The sequence below is a fragment of the Neovison vison genome, chromosome 7 (assembly GCF_020171115.1).
Source record: "Neovison vison isolate M4711 chromosome 7, ASM_NN_V1, whole genome shotgun sequence".
In the NCBI taxonomy this organism is placed as follows: domain Eukaryota; kingdom Metazoa; phylum Chordata; class Mammalia; order Carnivora; family Mustelidae; genus Neogale; species Neogale vison.
The window spans coordinates 32987294-33007789 of record NC_058097.1 but is presented as its reverse complement, the minus strand read 5'-3'; the positions used below and the strand labels follow the sequence as shown (position 1 = coordinate 33007789).

The window sequence follows — 20496 nt, the reverse complement described above, 5'->3', positions numbered from 1 at the left end:
CCCCGCCCCCTTCCCACGTTTCTTGCATCCTCAGTGAGAGAAGCTGTAGAACCTTCCTGGACAACACACCAGGTGTCACGGGACAGGTGGGCAGTTCTTTTCTCCCTACTCAGCTCAAAGGAGGGAAAACAAGAGACCAAACACATGTCAGTCTTAAGAACACAACTGGGGAAGAGTCACATTCACGCCCCAGATAAGTCAAGGGGTGACGTGTGAGTGCAAGGGCACTCTTTTTGCTGTTCCTAAGGGGCTTGCTGGCCCTGCGAGGATCCAGAATGAGTATAAAATGAGGGCTGAAATGCCTTCTTCCTCAGAACCACACCAACACCTGTGCTCCTATCCCCAGGCTGAACTGGTGAATGTTCTGGAATTTTGATCCAAGACTCATTTCATGCCTACTATCCCAGGTCGACTCTAAGTTCCCAGAGGCAGCATCTGACTCCCTTTTGGAGATACTTCAAACCACTGATCTAGGCACAGTATCTGATACCCAATAAGTACTGGGGTTGTAGTTGCAGGACTGAGTGGGATGGATGGGACGGGGTTGGAGAGAAGGGACAGGACAGGACAGAACATATGGAAGAGAACAGAATGCAAGAAAGTTTGAGCCCACCAATGCCCCTTTCTTGCTATCGGCCATGGAAAAAGTGCTCCTATAGGGAGACATGTACAAGAATGTTCACTACAGGGGTGCCTGGGTGGCTCAGTGGGTTAAAGCCCCGCATCGGGCTCTCTGCTCAGCGGGGAGCCTGCTTCCTCCTCTCTCTCTGCCTGCTTCTCTGCCTGCTTGTGATCTCTGTCTGTCAAATAGATAAATAAATAAAATCTTAAAAAAAAAAAAAAAAGAATGTTTACTACAGCCAACAGTTAGAAACAACCTAAATGCCCATCACCAGGGGACCAGCTACATAAAACATTGGACACCCATGCTAGACACCGCCACGCAGCAGTTAATAAAGAATAAGGGAGACCTATATACCAACGTGCAAAACTCTCCAAGCCATAGTATTGTATGTGGGGTAGGGGGACCCATTGCGGAATGATAGATCCAATAGAGTATCATTTGTTTTGTTTTTTTTTTTAATAAAAAATCCATATGCCCTTGTTTCTATGGATACACACACGCCATACTTCATCTAATCTAAACCCCCACAGGTTGTAAAAGACACTACTAGGTTGCACACCACTAAAAAGAAAAAAGAAAGAAAAAACCTGTCAATGAAACCATGACCAGCCACAGGATTCATCTTGACGACAGAGACGTTTAAGCGCGGTATTATGCAAATTTGGAGTAGAAGGTCTTCAAGCACGCCGGCCAGACTAGGGACTGCAGATTTACAAGGGATGGGGAGGAGGGCAGGACAAGGATTTTAGCCTTGTCTGCATCTGAAACTTTCCGGAATGGAATACATCTATGTGTTTGTGCTATTTAATAATTTCTAAACATGCTTTTTAAATAAAGAGCGAGGAAAGGCTCCTCCGCCCCTCGCTGAAAGGTGAGGGGATGCCGAGCACACTAGACAAGTCCATGAGTCACCGCAGAGACGGGGACTTTCCAGGGCCCTGGGCCAGGGTGGGGGCCGGGCGCGTGGGCGAGCGGGACGCGCCAAGCCTCTTCTCTGGGAAGAGGAGAGAAGGAAGCGCTTCCGAATGTCCAGTGGGGACGCGTCATGGAAAACAAGAAACAACAGGAAGGGAATTTGATTTGGGGAAACAATTCGCAGTCGACTCACAGACTCACACAAGGCTACTTGGGGGGCCCAGGTTTGCCCCCCGAAACGGCTCCTTCATCTACCCTTGCTGCTCTCCGCAGAAGCTGTCTGGAAAGTCATAATGCCATCCTGAATGCATCACTCACAAGGGATCTCCTTGGACTCAAGCTTCTAATTCCGCCTTAATATCCAATTCTGTGTGTCAGGGAGAGCTGAACCTCGGCCTGCAGCAGCCGCGTCACCTTGCCCTGCGCACAAATAAAAATAGCTTTGGTGCTCAGAGCACAGGTTCCCTGCCCTTATCCTCTGGGGGTCCCCGGAGCAGCGCAGCCAGCGAATGGAAACCACGCGCAGTATAAATACATAATGAACAAAGAGGCTCCTCGGAAGCATCCTTGACCTTCCTGCTTTCCTTGACTTCTCCCCTGCCATTGTCCCCAGTGAAGCCATAAATGGAATGACACCGTTGAGGGGGGTGACGGCCACAGAGTGACTTCCTTGCCAATTTCTCCAGTAGTTAAGCAGTAAATGGTGTTAATCGGAACGAGAGACTATTCCATTCTCCATGTATGCAAATAACCAAGTTTGGGCAGCTCAGGCCGTGATTTCAACAGCTCTACCTGCCAGGAGCCGGGGCCTCGTGGCAGATAGGTCCGCTCCTCTGTTCCCCTAATCTGTGCCCTGATGGCCCAAGACCGAGTCACCGTCTAGTACCACGTGCCGGGGGGCGGGGAGGAGACCAAGAGCAAAAAGCCCCAGGGCAGCCTGACAGAACCCCACGCTCCAAGACAAACACATGGTCCCAACACCCCCAAAACAAATCCACACAGGAAAACTTCTTTTATAAACTGGGGTTGAGGGGCGCCTGGGTGGCTCAGTGGGTTAAAGCCTCTGCCTTCAGCTTAGGTCATGATCCCAGGGACCTGGGATCGAGCCCCGCATCGGGCTCTCTGCTCAGCGGAGGGCCTGCTCCCCCCCCCCCCCCCGCCTGCCTCTCTGCCTACTTGTGATCTCTGCCCAGCAAATAAATAAATAAAATCTTAAAAAAAAAGAAAAAAAAAATCAGGGTTCATCTCCAAAAGTTGGCTTCTCAGCAGCACCCAAGCCAGCCCCAGGGGCAGGGGGTGATGCAGGGGGCGTTGGTCACTGGCCCCTCCAGACCCACCCTCCTCCCCTCTCCACCCTGCCCTGTACCCCACCGAAGCTGATAGGCTCCTCTGCTCTGGGGCTCCTGTTAGGTTCAGCCCATGGTTCCGGCAGAGACTGGAGGGTAGGAGGGGACAGAGTGGGGTTTTTATTCTCCCAGCATGGTCCCTGGCTTGTCACAGGTTGCCTGTCACCAGGGAGCTCTGCGACGGTGGCAGCCTCCTCCAAGTTCCAGCCAGAGCCCTCCCTCTGCCTCATTAGGCTCTCCAACATCGCCAGGATGTCCCCAAAATGCTCCCCATCCCTGTTGGCCTGCCTTCGACCTACCCACCTCCGTAAAGGGCCCCTTATTAAATGCTCTTCAATTACCTCATTTGAAAGTACCATCTGTTTTCTGCTGGGACCCTGACTAACGGGGTATCTTTTAAACAATTTTTAAGTAAATGTGTCGACACAAGGTGTTTGCAAAGATGGTGATAAAAAGCCGTTAGAGGATGCAGTGTAAAATATGTCATCAGTGAGAGTGACAGTAAATTAAAAAAAAAAAAAATCAGTGGTGAGGCAAGTGGCCCGTGGCAAAGGTGGTCAGCGGGCAAAGCCTCCTTAGGTACCCATGCCTCTTCCTCCTCTTCTGCCCCAGGCCCTTCCCTCTGTGACTCAGCACTTCTCCCTGCAGCTCTGCCACCCCTTCCTCGGGAAAACAAACCACCCTGGCTAGACCCCCCAAGATGCAGACTGTCCACTGGGGCTCCTCAAATCCCATCCCAGGGACCTTACGGTCCTCCCCGTGCTCCCTGTGTGCATCCCAGGTCTTGTTATGCACTTGTCCATCTATCTCTGCATAAACCCGCCGCCCCCCCCACCCCCACCCACCAGGACAAAAGCTTCCAGAGGGCAGAGTCCTGCTAATCCCTAACACCTTACTGGGATTTGGCACACAGTAGGCACTTCATAAAAAACTAGAAGTCTAGCATGCAAAACATCCCTATCCCCTGGAAGAGCAGCGCACAAACTCTGGTTTGTTTCACGGTCTTGGGAAGCAAGTGAGAAGAAGTTTCTGAGGCAGAAAGGGAGATGTGCAGGAGGTGTGCTGGCGTGGTGACATTGGAGAGGAAGTGAGGCTCCTCTCCAGACCACGGGAGACTGTCCCCAAGAATCCCTGGGCCTTAGCCACGCACAGGAGTGACAAGGGGAACGACCTGGTACCACCCGCATCACTTCCCACAAATCATTCAATGGCTATTTCCTGAGCACCTACTGTGTGCTGAGGCCCGTGGTAGGCCAGAGACAGATCCAGACACGCGCAAGACAGAGCACAACACTGTTCTCAAGAGGGTCACCTTCTAACAGCAAAGCCCAGAAGCAAATCAAAAAGCAAATGTCAAATAAAAAGAACCGCCAGAAAGGACATCAAAGGGGATGGTGCGATAGACGGTGAAGGAGAACAACCCTGGCTGAGGAGTGGGACGGTCAAAGAGGGCCTCCCTGTGCAGGGGACACTGCAGCAAGTCCGCTGAGGAGCGGGACCGTCAAAGAGGGCCTCCCTGTGCAGGGGACACTGCAGCTAAGTTCCACAAGGAAGCAAAGGAGCAATCCTTGTGAAAACCTGAAAGAGCATCCAGGTGGAGAGGAGAGGTGGAACAAAGGCCCTGGGGCAGGAATAAGCAATCTCAAGGGGAAGAACAGGTAGAGGCCAGGAGAGGCAGGCTCGGGTCCGTGAAATGGGTTCATTCTGAGTGCACCAGGAGAGGGGCAGAGTCGGGCTGAAGCTGCCCTGGGAACAGATGCTGGGAAGCAGCTGGAAGGCCACAGACAGATGCCAACCGTCTCTCCTCCCTGGACCCCCTACCCCCACCCCAGCCCTCAGATACCTCCTTGCCACTTCCTCACCGCTCAGCCCCTACCAGCCCTCCAAGGGGGCAGACCTGCTCCAGGAGATCTGGCCTTGTCACCCTCTGCCACTTGGCACTGCTGACACAAACAGCCAATCACATGGCCAGGTGGAGACTTCCGGCATCCAGGGTGGCGGGGTAGGGGAGGCGCCCCAGGTGTGTGTGCTCCCCGCACCTGCCCAGCTGCCCCACAGCCCCAGTCCTCCCAGATGCCCCTTTCCCCAGAGCAATGATGTCATTCCCGACGGCAGCCAAATTCTAGCCAGTCAACTCCAAAATAAAACTGTTTAACACAAAATGAAGCATTTTATAATCCCCTGTACATTTTTTTCCCCGAGCTGGCACACACAGTGTTTAAAAACACTGCCAAAACACTCAACCAATAGTTCAGCTTGATTTTAGACCAGTGCCAGAGTTAAATTTCAGATTTCCTTGCTCTTTGCTGGTTCGGAAACTGTGCCCCCACCCAACCCGCACCCCCAGCCCCTCCCCCTCCCCCTCCCCCACCCGCACCCGTACCCATACCCCCAGTCCCACCAAGCCTTTGCCACAGCATCGCAAGCAGTTGATGACTCCCTCTCTAGGACCAGGCCAGGCCGGTCCCCTGCTGGCTGCACTCCTTGAACCACACGCCCCAGCCAGCAGGAGATAAATTTGGTTGATTTCTCATTTTGTTTGGGGATGTTCTTTATTTTCCTGAATTTAGGGTGTCATTTAAGGGTTGCCAATCACAGGATCTCGAGGTTTGGAGGAACCCCTCTCTCAGTTAATCTTGGTGCTCTAGGGACAGAACCGAGACCCATTCAAGGGGCCACAGGGACACTCACTCTGGCCCACATATAAAGAGCACCTTTATATGATGCCCTTGTTCCCCTTGGCTCCCCTGCTGCTTTGAACAGAGCTCCCACCTTTCAGCCCTGTTCATCCATAAATTCTATCTGGAAGTGATAGGAAAGCTATCAGCCACCGGATCGCCATCAGAGGCAGCTTACCACTGTATGGGCGGGACTGGCCATGCTCACTGCCCCCCAGCCCCCGCAAGTCAGGTCATCTACTCTGGACTCTGCTTAAATGGCATAAGCTCCTTCCCTCTCTGGGCTAATGCAGCCTGACAGCATTCACCATCCCCCCGTCGCCCCGTTCTTCTGCTAGCAGCACCCTGATTTCCTCTGGGGAACATCTCTGGGTCTGCCACTTGGAGCACTCCCTTCTGCCTGAGCCAAAAGCCAAAACAGCTTCCATTCATCAGAGCCAGGAGACACAGGAAGACCGGGTTCCCAGGCCTTTGCCAGGGTCCCTGGATCTAGCCGCACCTGAAGCTAGTGCTGACTACGTCTGCATTTTCTAGTTACCTGAGCCACTAAATTCCCCTACTCGACTGAGGCAAATTAGGGCTGAGTTTCCTGACATCAACCACCGAGAAGCCGAACTTCCCAAACTGCAAGCATGGCTTTGAGGACCACCCCCCTCTCCATCCTCCCCCAAACCTCTCCTAGCCCTGGTCTCTCCAACAACATGTAGAACTGAGCTCTTGCCTCCCCGTCCTGCTTCCGCTGACACAGCCTCCAAGCACACTAACCGTTTTGGCAGGGAACCCGCTACTTGTTTTCCCCGCTCACACTGCTCACACGGGCCTTGGCCGGCACTCAGCTACACCGCAGAGGGAACCGGCCGGTTCTTTAGAACAAAATAACTACATAGGGGTCAGTTTAGGAATCTTGTGGCCAAAGCCAGCGAGGGGCTAGGTGCTCCAGAAGGCTGGAAACCACTGCCCCTTTCATTCACGACTCTATCCCCTGTGCCTGAAATAGTTCCCAGCTCGTAGTAGGTGCTGTAAAAAGTGACCCTATGAATGAATGAATACATACCAGGGGGTGCTGTGGTTCTACAGAACACATTTTTCTTCTGAGCAGTAGTTTATTTTGTTCTTTTGGGCGCGGGGAGTTGTAGCCTAGGCAAGGGACACAGGAAAAGACCATTGATAGCTTTCAGCTCTAATAAAGGACTCTTGGAGAACAATACTTTCTAGTTGCCCCTTGTACCCCCAAACCAGGTCAGGATCCAGCTGGAGGTTATTCCGATCTTCACTGACAGGCATTTTCTCCAAGCTTTTCAAACCTCAAATTGGAGGAAACCAAGATTGAGTACTCGGGAAACACAACTGTCAGTTCTTTACGCCCCAACAGATTGAGGAACTCACACGCACCTCTAGGAGAAAGCACCAGGGCTTCTCCGAAGGGCTCTGGTCCCTGTATCCTGACCATCAGTGACAGCAGTGTCAGACAGGAGCAAGGAGGGCTGGACTAACGGAACTGCAGTCTTGACGGGAAAGGGATTGACCTGAGTACACATAACGGACCTTGGGTTTGCTCAGTGATGCTGAGATTTGGGGAGTATAGATGTATCCATCAGGGGAAAACACTTCTTACTGAAATACCAATAGAATAAAGAAAAACATCTTGGTATTGCGATTTTGGAATGCTTTATCTGCCTCCTCCTTCCTCTTGAAGCTGATGGTGGGTGATATGACTTGGGGTCACCCTGGGTTTCTCAGGAACCCGCACCGCAGACTGATTTCGTAGCTTCCCCCACCACACACCATCTGGGCACCTGAGCCACTCAAGCCTCAAGGCCAGACTCACCCGATGGCTGCCCAGCCTCTCTCCAGTCTGGGCCCAAGGCTAGACACGATGTCCCGGAGCCCCAGCAGCCGGGGGATGCCTCCAGGACATGACTTGCTTCTCCCAGAACTCTGCCCCCAAAGGGTCAGGATCAGGGAAGGGAGGGTGGGTCAGCTTCTGTGGGACACCACCCCCAGGGAGGGGCACAACTTCTAGGAAGTTTATAAGAATTCAAGTGCCCTAGTCACTCTTCCCCAAGAAGCAAAGAAAATGTCCAGTCCAGGTGATGTGAGGTTTGTGGGTCCAGCCCCTGTCTCCTGTCCATCCTGGGAGCTGCACTGCCTCCTAGATATTACCAGCCATCTCCTGGGGAAAGGGGGGGGGTGCACCCACTAAGCCACCACCTCCCTGTGACACCTTAGACAAGTCCTAAGTCCTACCTCCCGGAAGAGCCTGGCCCACCCCAGGCTTTCAGACTGCCTAAGGGCACTCTACATTGACCGGCTTTATGCACCAGCTATGTTGAGAATAAGGGTTTGAGAATAGGGTTAGAAGGCACTGAGCTAGGTGATCTTTCAGGAAACTGCCCCCCTAAAATTCTGAGATGAGATCGCTAGATCCCATCAAGAACAAAGTGAATGGACTTGACCATTGGAGCTGGGCTATCTGGCATTAGAATCAACGATTATACTCCTCCAAGTTTGCCCACATGTCCCTCCTTCCTCCTACAGAAGACATCTTAAAGACATCTAATGCTATCTGGCATTAGAATCAACGATTATACTCCTCCAAGCTTGCCCACATGTCCCTCCTTCCTCCAACAGAAGACATCCCCAATTCTCAGTCCCAGGGGTCTAGATAGAGGTGGCTCCGACTCCCACCAGCCCGACTCTAGCTACTATACAGGGCTGTCTGCCCCCACCCGGCCTCAGGGACGCTCTCAGGGATAAGCCTTGGTCCTGGCTCCTTGCCCCTCTACGAGTCAACCTGAGGACTTCTGTCCTGGCAATCGGAAAGAGACTGCTCTTTTTCTGAGGAAGCAGGGACGGGGTAGTCCTAGAGGCAGCACCCCTGCCACTGAACACCTGGATATGGGGTTTGTAGAGACAACCTTGAAGTGTGTCCTTGAAGGGTCATGCTTGAAGCTAGCCTTACTTCTCAGTTCCCTGAGCCAATGAATCTGCATTTTTTTTTTTTTGGCTTGTCAGCTGGAGTTGAGTATACAGACAGCACGTTAATTGAGGACTTACTATGTGCCAGGCAACCCAAAGGATCAACTTCACTTTCTAGCTAGATTATACATTCCTTGTTAATAGAAACTCTGTGTCTCTGTCTCACAAACACACACACACACACACACACACACACACACACACACACACATAGCCCCAGACTCACAGTAGGTATGGTATCACAACCTCCTGGCATGACATCTACCTTCTAGAAACTTCCAAGCTGGACAGCAGACTGGACCCAGAAATACACACGCAAACAGCCTGAACACCAGCTTGGGGTTTGTCTTTTCCTCCCAGGACCTTGAGGTCCTGCTGGGTGTACATCCTGGTCCTAACAACAGGAAACCAGCGGAAGGTTCGGTTGCTGCCAGGGAAGGAGAGGAAACCAGGATCCAGAGTGGGCCAGTTCCAGGCCAATCCCTTTCACTGTCCCACGGCCTCTCCAGGGTCTCCTCGCTGAGGCTCATCCCAGAGGGTGTTTGCAGCAGACGCCTTCCCCGTGTCAGGCACCACACCTGAATTCCACTCTGGTCCACCTCCAGACACAAAAAAATCCACCCTTGGGTTCATCGAGGTAGTCAGGCTAGCTGGGTGGGACAGTAGGAGATGATCCTCCCCACTTTGGAAAGCACTTAGAAGCCTCAGAATACACCCATGGACACACTGTTCCCCGTGGAAACCAAGAGACGTGTGGATTCTTCCCACCTTGACCCCTGCCTTCTATATTGTTAGATGTGGTGTCTGATGTCTGGAGAGACCTACAGGCCCCACAAGGTGATAGCAGCGTTTGCTCCACATAATCAAGGCAAGAGGGACACATTCTATACCCCTGCGGGCCTCCCAGGAAGCAAAGAATGACACCAGCCCCTAAAACCAACTCCCCTCCACAGGTCCGCCAGGAGCCAGGACCCAAGGCTCGAGCCCAGAGAAAACCACGGCCCCATGCACCTCCTAGCAGGAGACTCGGAGGGCAGGGAACAGGCAACTTAGGGAAGGTTCTGGTCTCACCATGGGCCAGGCAGACCCAGACTGGCCGGTTGCTCACCATGCCCGTCTGCTTTCCTCCAAAATGGCAGCGCAGACGCAGGCCAGCCCAGAAAGTCGGCACCCTCTCAGAGAGGTGTGGGCACGACGTCTATGTTCATGGGAGCCCCTTTTATTTATTTACTTTCTTTATTATTTACTTATTTATTTTTGAGACACAGAGAGAGAGCAAGAGCACACACAAGGGGGGTGGAGGGAGGGGCAGAGGGAGAGAGAGAATCCCCAGCAGACTTCCCACTCAGCGCAGAGCCTGGCACAGGGCTCCATCTCATGACCCTGAGATCACAACCTGAGCCTAACCCGAGAGTCAGATGTTGAACTGACTGCAACCTCCAGGTGCGCCAGGAAGCATATTTTAAAGGCCCTAGGAAAGCCTCCTTTAAACAGGCAAGTGGCTGGCTCAGTCAGTTAAGTAGCTGCCTTCAGCTCGAGTCATGATTCCAGGGTCCAAGGATCGAGTCCCGCATCGGGCTCCTTGCTCAGCATGGAACCTGCTTCTCCCTCTGCCTCTGCCTGCCACTCTGCCTGCTTGTGCACTCTCTCTCTCTCTCTCTCTCTCTCTCTCTCTGACAAATAAATTTTTAAAAATGTTTAAAACTCTATAAAAAAAGGTAAAAAATAAATAGGCCGCCTAGGACTCGGCACCTTACAAGTCATGGAATGCTTTTGGGATGTGAATACCTTCTCCGCTGTGTTACCTTTCATGGAAATAAATAGTTCCTCCATCCCCAACACCCAGAAGAGTTCCTACACACAGTACATGCTCAGTGCTTGTTTGAAGAGTAGATCGTCTCTTTCTTCTGTAACTCCCCCTGCTGATGATGCATTAATTGAAGACCTACTGTGTCCAGGCATGGTTCATGGAGCCTTTCTTTTTACAACCTCACACCTAAGAGCTCTTTACCCATGGCAACTGCCTTATGGTTCAAAGCTCTTGCCCCACAGAGGCTGTGACCTCCCTGGGGACAAGATCCGCAAACTCTTCTTGAACACCTACTATGTGTTCTAGCGGTCGGCCAAGGCCACCCTGGAGACAGAGAGGAGAACAAGACCCCACGTCTTGGCATCTAGGCTATATGTCCTTACCAGCACAATGGCTGGTGAACATGTTGGTCTTTGCCCATCTGGTAGGTTAAAAATGGTGGGTAGTTTCTTGCGAGCTAAATTACCAGTTCTCAGGGCACCTGAGTGACTCTTAATTTTGGCTCCGGTCATGAACTCAGGGTTGTGAGATGGAGCCCCACGCTATTGGGTTCTGCCTGGGGTCTGCTTGAGATCCTCTCTCCCCCTGCGTCTGCCCCTCCCCACACTCCCACTTGGCCACCCCCTCTCTCCAGCTCTCAAATGAATAAATATATCTTTTTAAAAAAATGTATGGTTCTCTTCTCTTAAAGAAGGTTTCTTCCTAAATGTGTAATTTACTAATACATCGTAATTTACTAATATTTCGTTTTCCGGTTCCACTACTGTCCTTTGCGCGTGGGAGATATTCAAAATATCTGAAGATCAGAGGGGCAGCCGCCGTTCTGAGAAGGGGCTGGCCTCAGGCAGCCCAGACTTCACCCTGCTTTCCTGTCGATTTATTAGTTCTTTTCTTAGCATTGGTAGGAGTTTCTTACACATTAAGGAAAAATATTTTTTGCCCATGATACGTGTCTTTGGTTTGATTTATCACAGTTTGGGCTATGCAGAAATGTTCTATTTTTAGGTGGCTGAATATTTGACTTTTGTTTTATGGCTTCTGGGTTTACAGTTATATTTAGAAAAGGCTTCCCCACTCTGATCCTCTCATACTCTTTAAAAGCCCACTTATGTTTTCCTTTCGTCTTTTCAAGTCTTCTTTTTCTGTTTAGATTTCTGATCCATTTGGGATTTGTTTGGGCTTTTGGAGGAGAGGGATCCGATTTCCATTCCCAGGGATGGCTCCACCCCACCCCAATCCCGATGACGGAGTGACCCACCTGTCCTCCGCCGACATGCACTGATACCTCTCGTACACTGCATTTCCAGTTCCGTTCACATCCCTTTCCGCTTTCTTTTCCCCGGCCTTCATCTCTCCCACACCACTCAGATTCCTACGGCTTCAGAACGTGTTCTAGAATCTGGCCTGGTGACCAATCCTTCCCATCGCTCCTCTCAGTCAGGATCTCCCTTCCTCTCCCCGATGTCTCTCCTTCCTAACAAACTGCAGAATCAGCTTGTCCATTTCTAAACCAATCCCACTGTTGACTTTCACGGGTTAACAGGTTCACCGAGGGAAAACTGACCTATTTACGATATTGAATCTTTCCACCCAAGAAGAAGGTCTGCCTCCTCGTTTATTAGGGAAGTCTTTTGTGTCCCTCCGTAGCTGATATTGCTGGCTGGTTTGTCCTCTCCAAATATTTGAATGTGCCTTCCCGGGTCTGTTGCCTGGTCTTTATACCTTCCGTGACTGCCGTGAGCAGGAGCCTTCCTTGCTCCGTGTTTTCTAGCTGGATGCTGTTTGCATGCAGGAAAGCTCTTGATGTGGGGGGATTAATTGTGCTCGAGCCCCCAGGCCTTTTGCACTGCGAGACGCCGGCTGACACCAAGGTGCCATGCACGCTCCCTGTGGGCAGAAGGAGCTCACGCCCTGCACCTGTGCACTTGGCAGTGCACTGCCCTGCAGCTGCCCGTGCCGACTCCGCTCTGCCCAAATGAAACCAGTACGAGGGGCGCCCCAAGCAATGAGGCAAGGACCGCCCCCACTCATGCTGTCGGAGCGAGAAAGGGCCTGAGCCGGCGCACAAAGGCAAGATCCCGCCAGCCGGTGGACAGGAACGAGGTTGGCAAAGATGCCAGCCTTCACGCAGCCCCAGCCCCGTAATTAGGGCCCACAGGTCACTCTGGCCACAGCTGAACAAACCAGGGTGTAATTAACTTTCCACCCAGCTTTTTACACAGCAGCGTTTCACCTTCGCCAGAAAAGGCGGGTCTGCCTTTCCGAAGGGGCTGGGAAAACACGCCTCGGTCCCAGTCCTCAGGAAGTGGGGGCAGCCAAAGGGGGAGCAGCAAAATTAACCCACAGGGAGCATATTCTTTTGCTGTTGCTATTTGAACAAATCCCTCTCCATCTCCACCTTTTTTTTTTTTAAGTTGAGCATTCAAAAAAGCCTTGTCTGTCTGGAATTTAGGTGGAAATCATTCACTGTCCCCAGTCTATGTTCTCTGGGTGAGCTGTTCAGACCTCGAATCTTAGCTCAAGCTCTGTAACCTTCACCAAGATCCCCTAACTCTCTGAGCCTCAGCTGCCTGATGTGTAAAATGGGGATGAATGGTGAAAAACAGATTCTCTGGGCTGGGACCACTAGGAGGACTAGGTGGCCTCATTCCTTCACCCAACAAGCATGTATTAAGCACCACTGTGTGCCAGGCACTGGGCTAGGGCATAAGAGGGAACAAAACGGACATGGTTCTTGTCCTCATAAAGCTCAAAGTAGTGGGGGAGACCAGCGATGAACAAACTAAAAATTATCGCTCAGGGTGCCTGGGTGGCTCAGTCGGTTATTGTCTCCTTTCAGCTCAGGTCATGATCTCAGGGTCCTGGGATCGAGCCCTGAATCAGACTCTGCTCAATGCCCAGTCTGTTTCTCCATCTCTCCCTGCCCCTCCCCACCACTCATTCACTCTCTCTCTCAAATAAATAAATAAAATCTTAAAAAAAAAAAAAACTATTGCAGAATAACCACAGAATCTGACCCATGCCGTGCACTGTGTCGGAGGTGAGGCTGCAGCCCACACGTGGAGCCCTAGGGGCTGGCATGGACCCCGTGTACTTCAAGGATGCCTCTGTGCCCAGTGAGGAGCCTGGTCTGCTTCGGAGATCCCCCAATGGTGCCTGGAGGAAGAAACCAAGGCTTGGCTTCAACCTGGTCCTGAAGACAATTACAGTCTACAGAGCAAGTGCCTAGACGAGCCCAGAGTTAGAAACCTCAGTTTTTCTAAAGAGACTCCATCTGCCTCTCCCTACCAATGATGAAAACCCTAATCACACCCGTGGTGCCTTTAGCAAAGAGGCTAGGGATCTCCAAAAGCTTGTCAGGTGCTCCAGCCCTGGGGACCTGTCAGGTTCCACGACTGGCACAGTGCGCACCCCTGCTGACAGCCCAGTCCTGACAGGATGAGGAGCGTCCCTACTCGAGTGAGATGTAAAACATTACAACAGCACAGACCCAGCACCCAAATGTCCTCGGGCAGTCAGCCTCATTAATTTGGGCCAAAGCAGCAGTCAGTCTAAATCACAGAGTCTCCTTAAAAGGTAGTCTTCATACCAGAGAGCCATAAAACATTCCCCCTGAATCCAGACGGAAGGTCCACAGCTGACCTGCTTCAATGAGCACATAAAAAATTGGAATCAGCCCCTGGGTGAATCAAACCTCTCATACCTGTTTCCATGGGGCCCCGGGAAGTTCCCAGAGATAGTTTCTAAAGCAATTGAAGTCCTCTGGGCTTCTAGAAGATGATGAAAAACACCCCCTGCCACCGCTTATAGGGTCCACACGTGCTTGGCCGACACTTCACAAACTGGGTCAACGTAAACTTAGCTCACTCCCTGTTCTGACATCGTCCCAGTGAGCAGGGCCCCAAGTAAGGGGGACTTTCTAGCATCAGTTCAGAGAGCCACCAGACGCTCTGGCCATTTCTTCGTCCGGGGCCCACAAAAGAGGCTCCGTGAGGCACAGACAAGCTCATCACAGGCATCAAGTCAGCCTCTGTCCAGGCTGTGGTAGAACTCCTCATCTCCTGGCGGATGGGTCTAAATTGCTTATTTTTGTAGTGTGTGGACACAAGACCAGCCACCCGAGCTTTATCTGCTTGAGGGCTGCTATCTTAAAAAAAGAGGGCTCCCCCTCCCACCCAAAAATGGGATAATGGAGAAGATCACATCGCAGCCTGGGAATCCATTCAGAAAACGTTCAGCAACAAACACAGAATGCAGAATGGCATGGGCCCCCCCCACACCAGAGCCGCAAATATGGCCCCCGGGGGGCCGGGTCTGGAGGAGAACAAGGAGGAATCAGCTCCAGGGGTGTGAGCAGCCACAGAGCCGATGGCTCTTGGCTTATCTCATTTCGTGTCCTCAGGATGCCACGTTTGATGCCCTGTGGGTTTAAGGCTTGTTTCTCCTCAGACGCGAATGAGAGACAGCGATGCAGAAAGACAGAGAGAGAGAGAAAGAGGGAGAAAGGAAGAGGTCTGGGTTCTGAAGTCCACGATTCGACAGCCTCTCCTGGCCCCAGCAGAGCCACTCCTGAGAAGGGACAGAGGAGAGAGGGGGCCTTCCCAAGCTCCAGAATCTCCTCAAGGGAAGGTTCTTGAGTGCAGAGCTCTGGGGGTCTGTCCTCCCTCTGCATGCCACCAATGCCATTATGGCAGGAAGTGCCCCAACCCGTGGGGAGCTTCCCACCACCTCAGAAAATCTCCAAACCTCAGCAACTCTCCCAGATTCTGACGAAACCAGGCACTGCCCCACCCCCACCGTCACGGCCACAGAAAGACAGAAAGAACCAAGAGGTCACGCTGCTAAAGCAATTCTTTAAAAGAACCACATTCAAGATGGCGCCCCACAAACACACCCCACCTCCCCAGGACACACCTGCTTGGTGAGGAGATGTCTCCACATTCGGGCAGTGACTGCTCCCAGCAGGGAATGACTGAGGACGAGTGTTGCTCACATCCAAGGCCTAATTCCGATTCCCGGAGGCGCAGACAGTAGGATTGACAGGTGGCGCTGCCCTTCGGCCCCAAATTCTCAAAAGCGGAGAGGGCCCCTGCCTTCCCTCCAAACAAGACTTGTTTGTTCCCTCAGAAACATCTGCTGAGTGCCCAGAGCCCGCCCAGCCTCGGCAGAGCGTGGTCCTCTCTGAAATGGCCTTTGTCAGGCTGTTGAGGGTCCACCTTTCCCTCCAGGGGGACACAGTGTCCACACTGCCCACCTGCCCCATTCCTAGTCCAGTGGCTGGATGACCAATGGTGAGCCTCCAGCAGCCCCCAAGCCTGGCCTGGGAGGACTGCTACTGCATTTTTGTGCCAGTTCCAAGTTTTTAAAGCAAAAGCCAATTATCACACATCCCAATAAACAGCCCAATATATAGAAGACTTTTTAAAGTGGACAGCTCTGACTGGAGTGGGTATCAGAGCCCCCTCAGACAGGCCCCGATGCCCACCCCAGTAGTTCCAGAAACATCTCTGGGGATACAGTGGGAAACCACGGCAGATCAGAGAGTATGCAGGAGGCCGAGGTAAGGACCTGCTTTGAATAACACACACACAATTCCCAGGGGTTTATCCTGTCACTGGGTAATCCTTAGAACCTAAGACCTGAGGGAAAACCGCTCCTGACATTCTTCCATGTCAGGGAGACTCTCCCAGACTGGGTCACACCTTTCCTGGGCGGTAATGAATTTCTCAGGGATGCTATTAGGCAAGGTCTTTTCCCATACTCTTTTAAGGAATTTGTGACTCCCTTCCGATGCCCCAGGGCTTAGGGATTCCTGGCTTCCATGTCCCCATGGAGGTCATTAGTGGGGTCCTACTAGGAAGCAGGCGGGAGAGTCAGTGGCTGAAGGCCCCTCAGACAGAGCCATCATGATGTCAACCAGACTGCAGCGATGGAGAGAAGAGAAAGCCACTGGGGAAAGAAGCCTGCCCGGGATTGAAGCACAATCAGTGACCACTTCCAGCAAAGAACCCCGATATTCAGCCCTGAAGCCTCACATTGGCCCTTCACCACCTGGAAACATCACCGTTCTCGAAAGCGTGGAGAGAGAAAAGAGGATCTGCTTGGTTCTGAAGAACTGAGTGGTGTTGGCCATGGGGCCTCACTGCGAGAGCCATGGAGACTCAACACAGCATCACTTCACAGGGGTTCCTGAGGGGCCCTGGGATGGTGCTAGGAGAGGCCCAAGTGTTCCTTCACACTTCAAAAATAAAGAGTATTTTCTAACCCTTAATTAGAAGATCAATTCATTGATTGTGTTTTCAAGTCAGGAACAATATTTCATTCCCATTGATACCACCTCAGTTCTGGGCTACATCAAGAAAGACACAAGCCATCTACTGTTTCCTCAAGCAGGATGAGCATATACAGCCCAGGGTCCTGGAGAGGTCCTGGCTCGGCCACCAAATCCCTAGGTGACCTCGGTCGATCACCACCCCCTCTCATGCCTCAGTATTTCCCCTCAGGAAATGGGGGGCCTCAAAAGTCAACCCCATATATCCTCCAATTCTGATCCTAAGCTTCTAAGTTGGCCATCACCTCTGACTGTGGTTGAAATAGCACAAATTCCAAATGACTGAGGTTTGGTCTGCTGAGCCCCCCAAAAGTCCAAAACTGTAAGAATCCTCTTGGGTCCACTGTTTTTGGTTATCTGTTTCCTCCAGAGGCTGAGAATAGGGAGTTTTGTCTCACCAAGGCTGTGCAGGTACAGCCGTCACTAGAGGGAGAATCATAGTTCCCCAAGCACTTGGCGTTCAAACTTCTAAAAAGGCATGTAAGGTAGAAGAAGCTAGAGTTTTGAGCCCCAACCTGCTTCCTAGCAGCAATGGTCCCCCCCCCAAAATAGGGGACAGGTTCCCTTTGGAATACTGTCTAAGATTTTAGTTCCTCTCCCCACAACCCGGCATCCACAGCCTTGCAACAAAAGACAAAGTGGAGAGGGATGTCGGACCACAGATGTTCTGGACCCTGCTCAGGGCCTGAAACTATGTCAGCCCCCTCCCCCTGTAAGCATGGCTGCCATACCCAAGGCAATACACAGGCCTCCATTCTCCCACTCCATCCACACCCAGGATCCAGACACACAGACACACATGTCTCATGACGCCTTAAATCGCTTCCATAAAAATATGGCCGTGGGCCCTTTCTCTGAGGCTTCCAGGTCACAGGAAACAGGGCCACAATCAGGTCTGGCAGAGGAGCTCCGAGCCACCTCTCTTCCTCAGAAATGCAGATGGCTGAGCACAGGACTGGAACCACGTCCCTTTCTGGAGGGGCTCTTGTCGTCCTTTGAAATTCCCCCCGTCCCATCCAAGCTCGGCCTCGGAGCTCACTCCTTCACGCGGCTTTCCACACTTAAGCTACTTAACTTTGCACTAACAGCCTCTTAATTGCTGGGTTTCCAAAAGGCCTTGCAGAAATCCAGGGTGCAGACCCTACTTGCTTCGGGCTCACACTCTAGAGATGGCAGATTGGGGGGAGGAACGACTGGGCTCCTCCCCCGACTCCCTGCCTGCCAGAAAGCTGTTGCTTTTATTTTTAATTTTATTTAAAAGGCGGATACAGGGTACCCAAGACACCACAATAAAATGACATTAACTGTAAAATTACATTATTAATTCTTTAATCTCACTTGAGGCTTCAAGCTGTTGCTATGTCCAATTATCCGTATAACCACCTGTCAGAATCCCGGCGCTATTTAACATTACCTCCAGGACAGCGGTGGGCCCGGTGGTCCGTCAGGTCTGCCAGACACTCGAAGTCCTGCTGACAGTGATCGCAGGTGTAAATTGACTCATCCTCCATGTCTTCATCGTCCTCATTTCTCTCCTCTTGACTTGTCACGCTGTTCCTGTCTTCCAGCGCTCGGCTGGCTTTCCGATCACACTCCGGCTCTCCTTCCAGGCCTCCTGCCAACAGGAAGAATACAGTCCATGTCAGCTGATGGGGTCTTGGGAAAGCGTTTTAAAAGAATTGCCCGGCATTTATTAAGATACATTTAATTACTCTACCTCCCAGGGTCCATTATTCTTGACACCTCTCAGTATATTAATATATGGGGTTTTTTTGTAGCGTGCAGTGCCATAATTCTCAACTAGATTCTTTAATTCTTGGTGCAAATCTTCTAGGGGGATTTCCTGTCATCTTCCCCCTTCGCATGGATGCTGGGGGTCGTGACCCATCACGGAGGTGAAAATGCCTTCGCATTCTGTCTCCTGAAAACCCAATTCTCTTACACACTTCTCCAGAGCCTCCATCTGCCGCTCCTAAAGCACCTAAACATTTCGTTTCCCCCCCAGAGTCTTGCAATTTAAGAGCAAGGGAGATCTCTTGGCCAAGTTCCCCAGCCACACGGCTAGCCTCCCAGTGTGGTGATGTCGGCTCAGTTCTTTGCAAAGATGTCCTAATCCTGGAATCAAGGAAATACATGTGTTTGTAAAACCACAGATAGTCAAATCCCAAACTCAACTCCCCTGAGCCCTCACTCATGCCCTGGGATAAGTCTAGATGGTGAGAATGAGCTTTGGTAAAATAAATTACCTATTCTGTGCTTAGCACTATGCAGACAAGTGGCCAAACTGTACGGGAAAATGAGCTCATGACCATAATGACGACTTGTGTTTCATGTAGTGTTCCACACGCTTCTTCAAAGCCTCAATTACATATGCATAGCCCCCTCTCCCAGGCTTGCACATCCCAGAGCTAAGTGGGGCTCACACAATCATGTAGTCCTGCCCCTGCCCACAGAGCGGGGGCAGCCTTGTTATTCCCATTTCATAGGTGAGGCACCTGACACCCAAGCAGGGGGATCCAATATCCAGAGCACCGAAAAGACATTTAACTCGACACCCTAACTCCTGTCCACTGCCCTTCCCTGCACAGCTGGGAAACGGAGCACAGCCTCAATCTGAGAGATTAATAGGGCACATCAAGAAGTTGTAAATCAAAGTGCAAAAAAATCATGGTAAATAAAACACAGAGACGATATCAGTAATCCCAATAAATGTCAGTGGATTAAACTTCTTCATTAAAGTACAGAGACTTGAACTGGGAAATCCACAGTCTGTCCTGGAAAACAATCTACCCATCCAGAAACCAGCACTGAGGTGAACCCAAGAGAGAAATCTCTATTAAGTGGAAGAACCTCGTTGCAAACATACACGTATATGTAAAGAGGTGCGTGGACCCACACATGTGCACATGAGCGTGTCGCTTAAAACACTGCAGTGACAGCCAATGCCTTCCACACACAACCTCTAAACCCCCATGGACCAGTCGCCAAAGCAAGAAAGAAAAAGGAACCAAAGAGTGCATTCGATTCGAGGTGGAAACCACAGTCCTGTAAATATTTCAATTTAGAAACAGATAATGTTGTAAGGGCTCCATTTCTCCCATCTGCACAAAACGCGCACTTCCAAGCACCCAACGTCAGGAACCTGTGAACACAAATCAGCTCATCGGAGCGCCAGCTGCCGCCTTCCGTGGCGGGGAACGTGGCCTGACACGCTGCTTGCAACAGCTCGGAGGCAGTAAAAATCAATGTTTCCATTTGTGGCTCATCACAACATCTCTCTTCTTACCAATTAAGGGATGTACAATTTTTAGGTTCTTCTATGATCAGAACACGCCAACTCCCGGCAATATAGAAATCCCATTAAAAGCCAGGCAGCATATTTATCTCAGGAAATCTGATCAGCTGCTGCTGTGCCGAGAAGAAATAGAAAGCAAAGAAATGAGAAACATCATTTGGAGCCTTCGATATTTTAAGTCAGCACACAACCACGGTTACACAAGCAAGCGCCCGTCTCTGAATTTCCTAGTTTACAGACTCTTTCCTTAATAAAAAAAGAAATGTTCTGAAGTGGGGGGGGGGGGAAGCATTATTCCGGCTTTATCTACCACACCAACTCTCCAGAGTTACTGTTACATTCGGCACCACACTTGTGCTACTTTACTTAACACACAATTTAATAGACATATTTAAATTATCCCCTTGTTACTTTTGTTTTTTTTCCTGGCCCTCTTTACTTGGCAGCACTTTCCATAATAGCTCATCTAATCTACAACTGGAACCACGAACATTACAATGCATTTGATCTCTTTAAA

At 51.2% G+C, this 20496-nt stretch overlaps 1 protein-coding gene across 1 annotated transcript in view; it reads right to left on the bottom strand.

The window, feature by feature from the left end:
* Window positions 1-20496, bottom strand: part of ZNF423 (zinc finger protein 423) — a 267923-nt gene that overhangs the window by 203983 nt on the left and 43444 nt on the right. The window contains exon 2 of the mRNA XM_044256198.1: window positions 18099-18299. Coding sequence (XP_044112133.1) covers window positions 18099-18195 — 97 coding nt within the window. The 5' untranslated portion in view covers window positions 18196-18299. The remainder of the gene's footprint in view (window positions 1-18098; window positions 18300-20496) is intronic.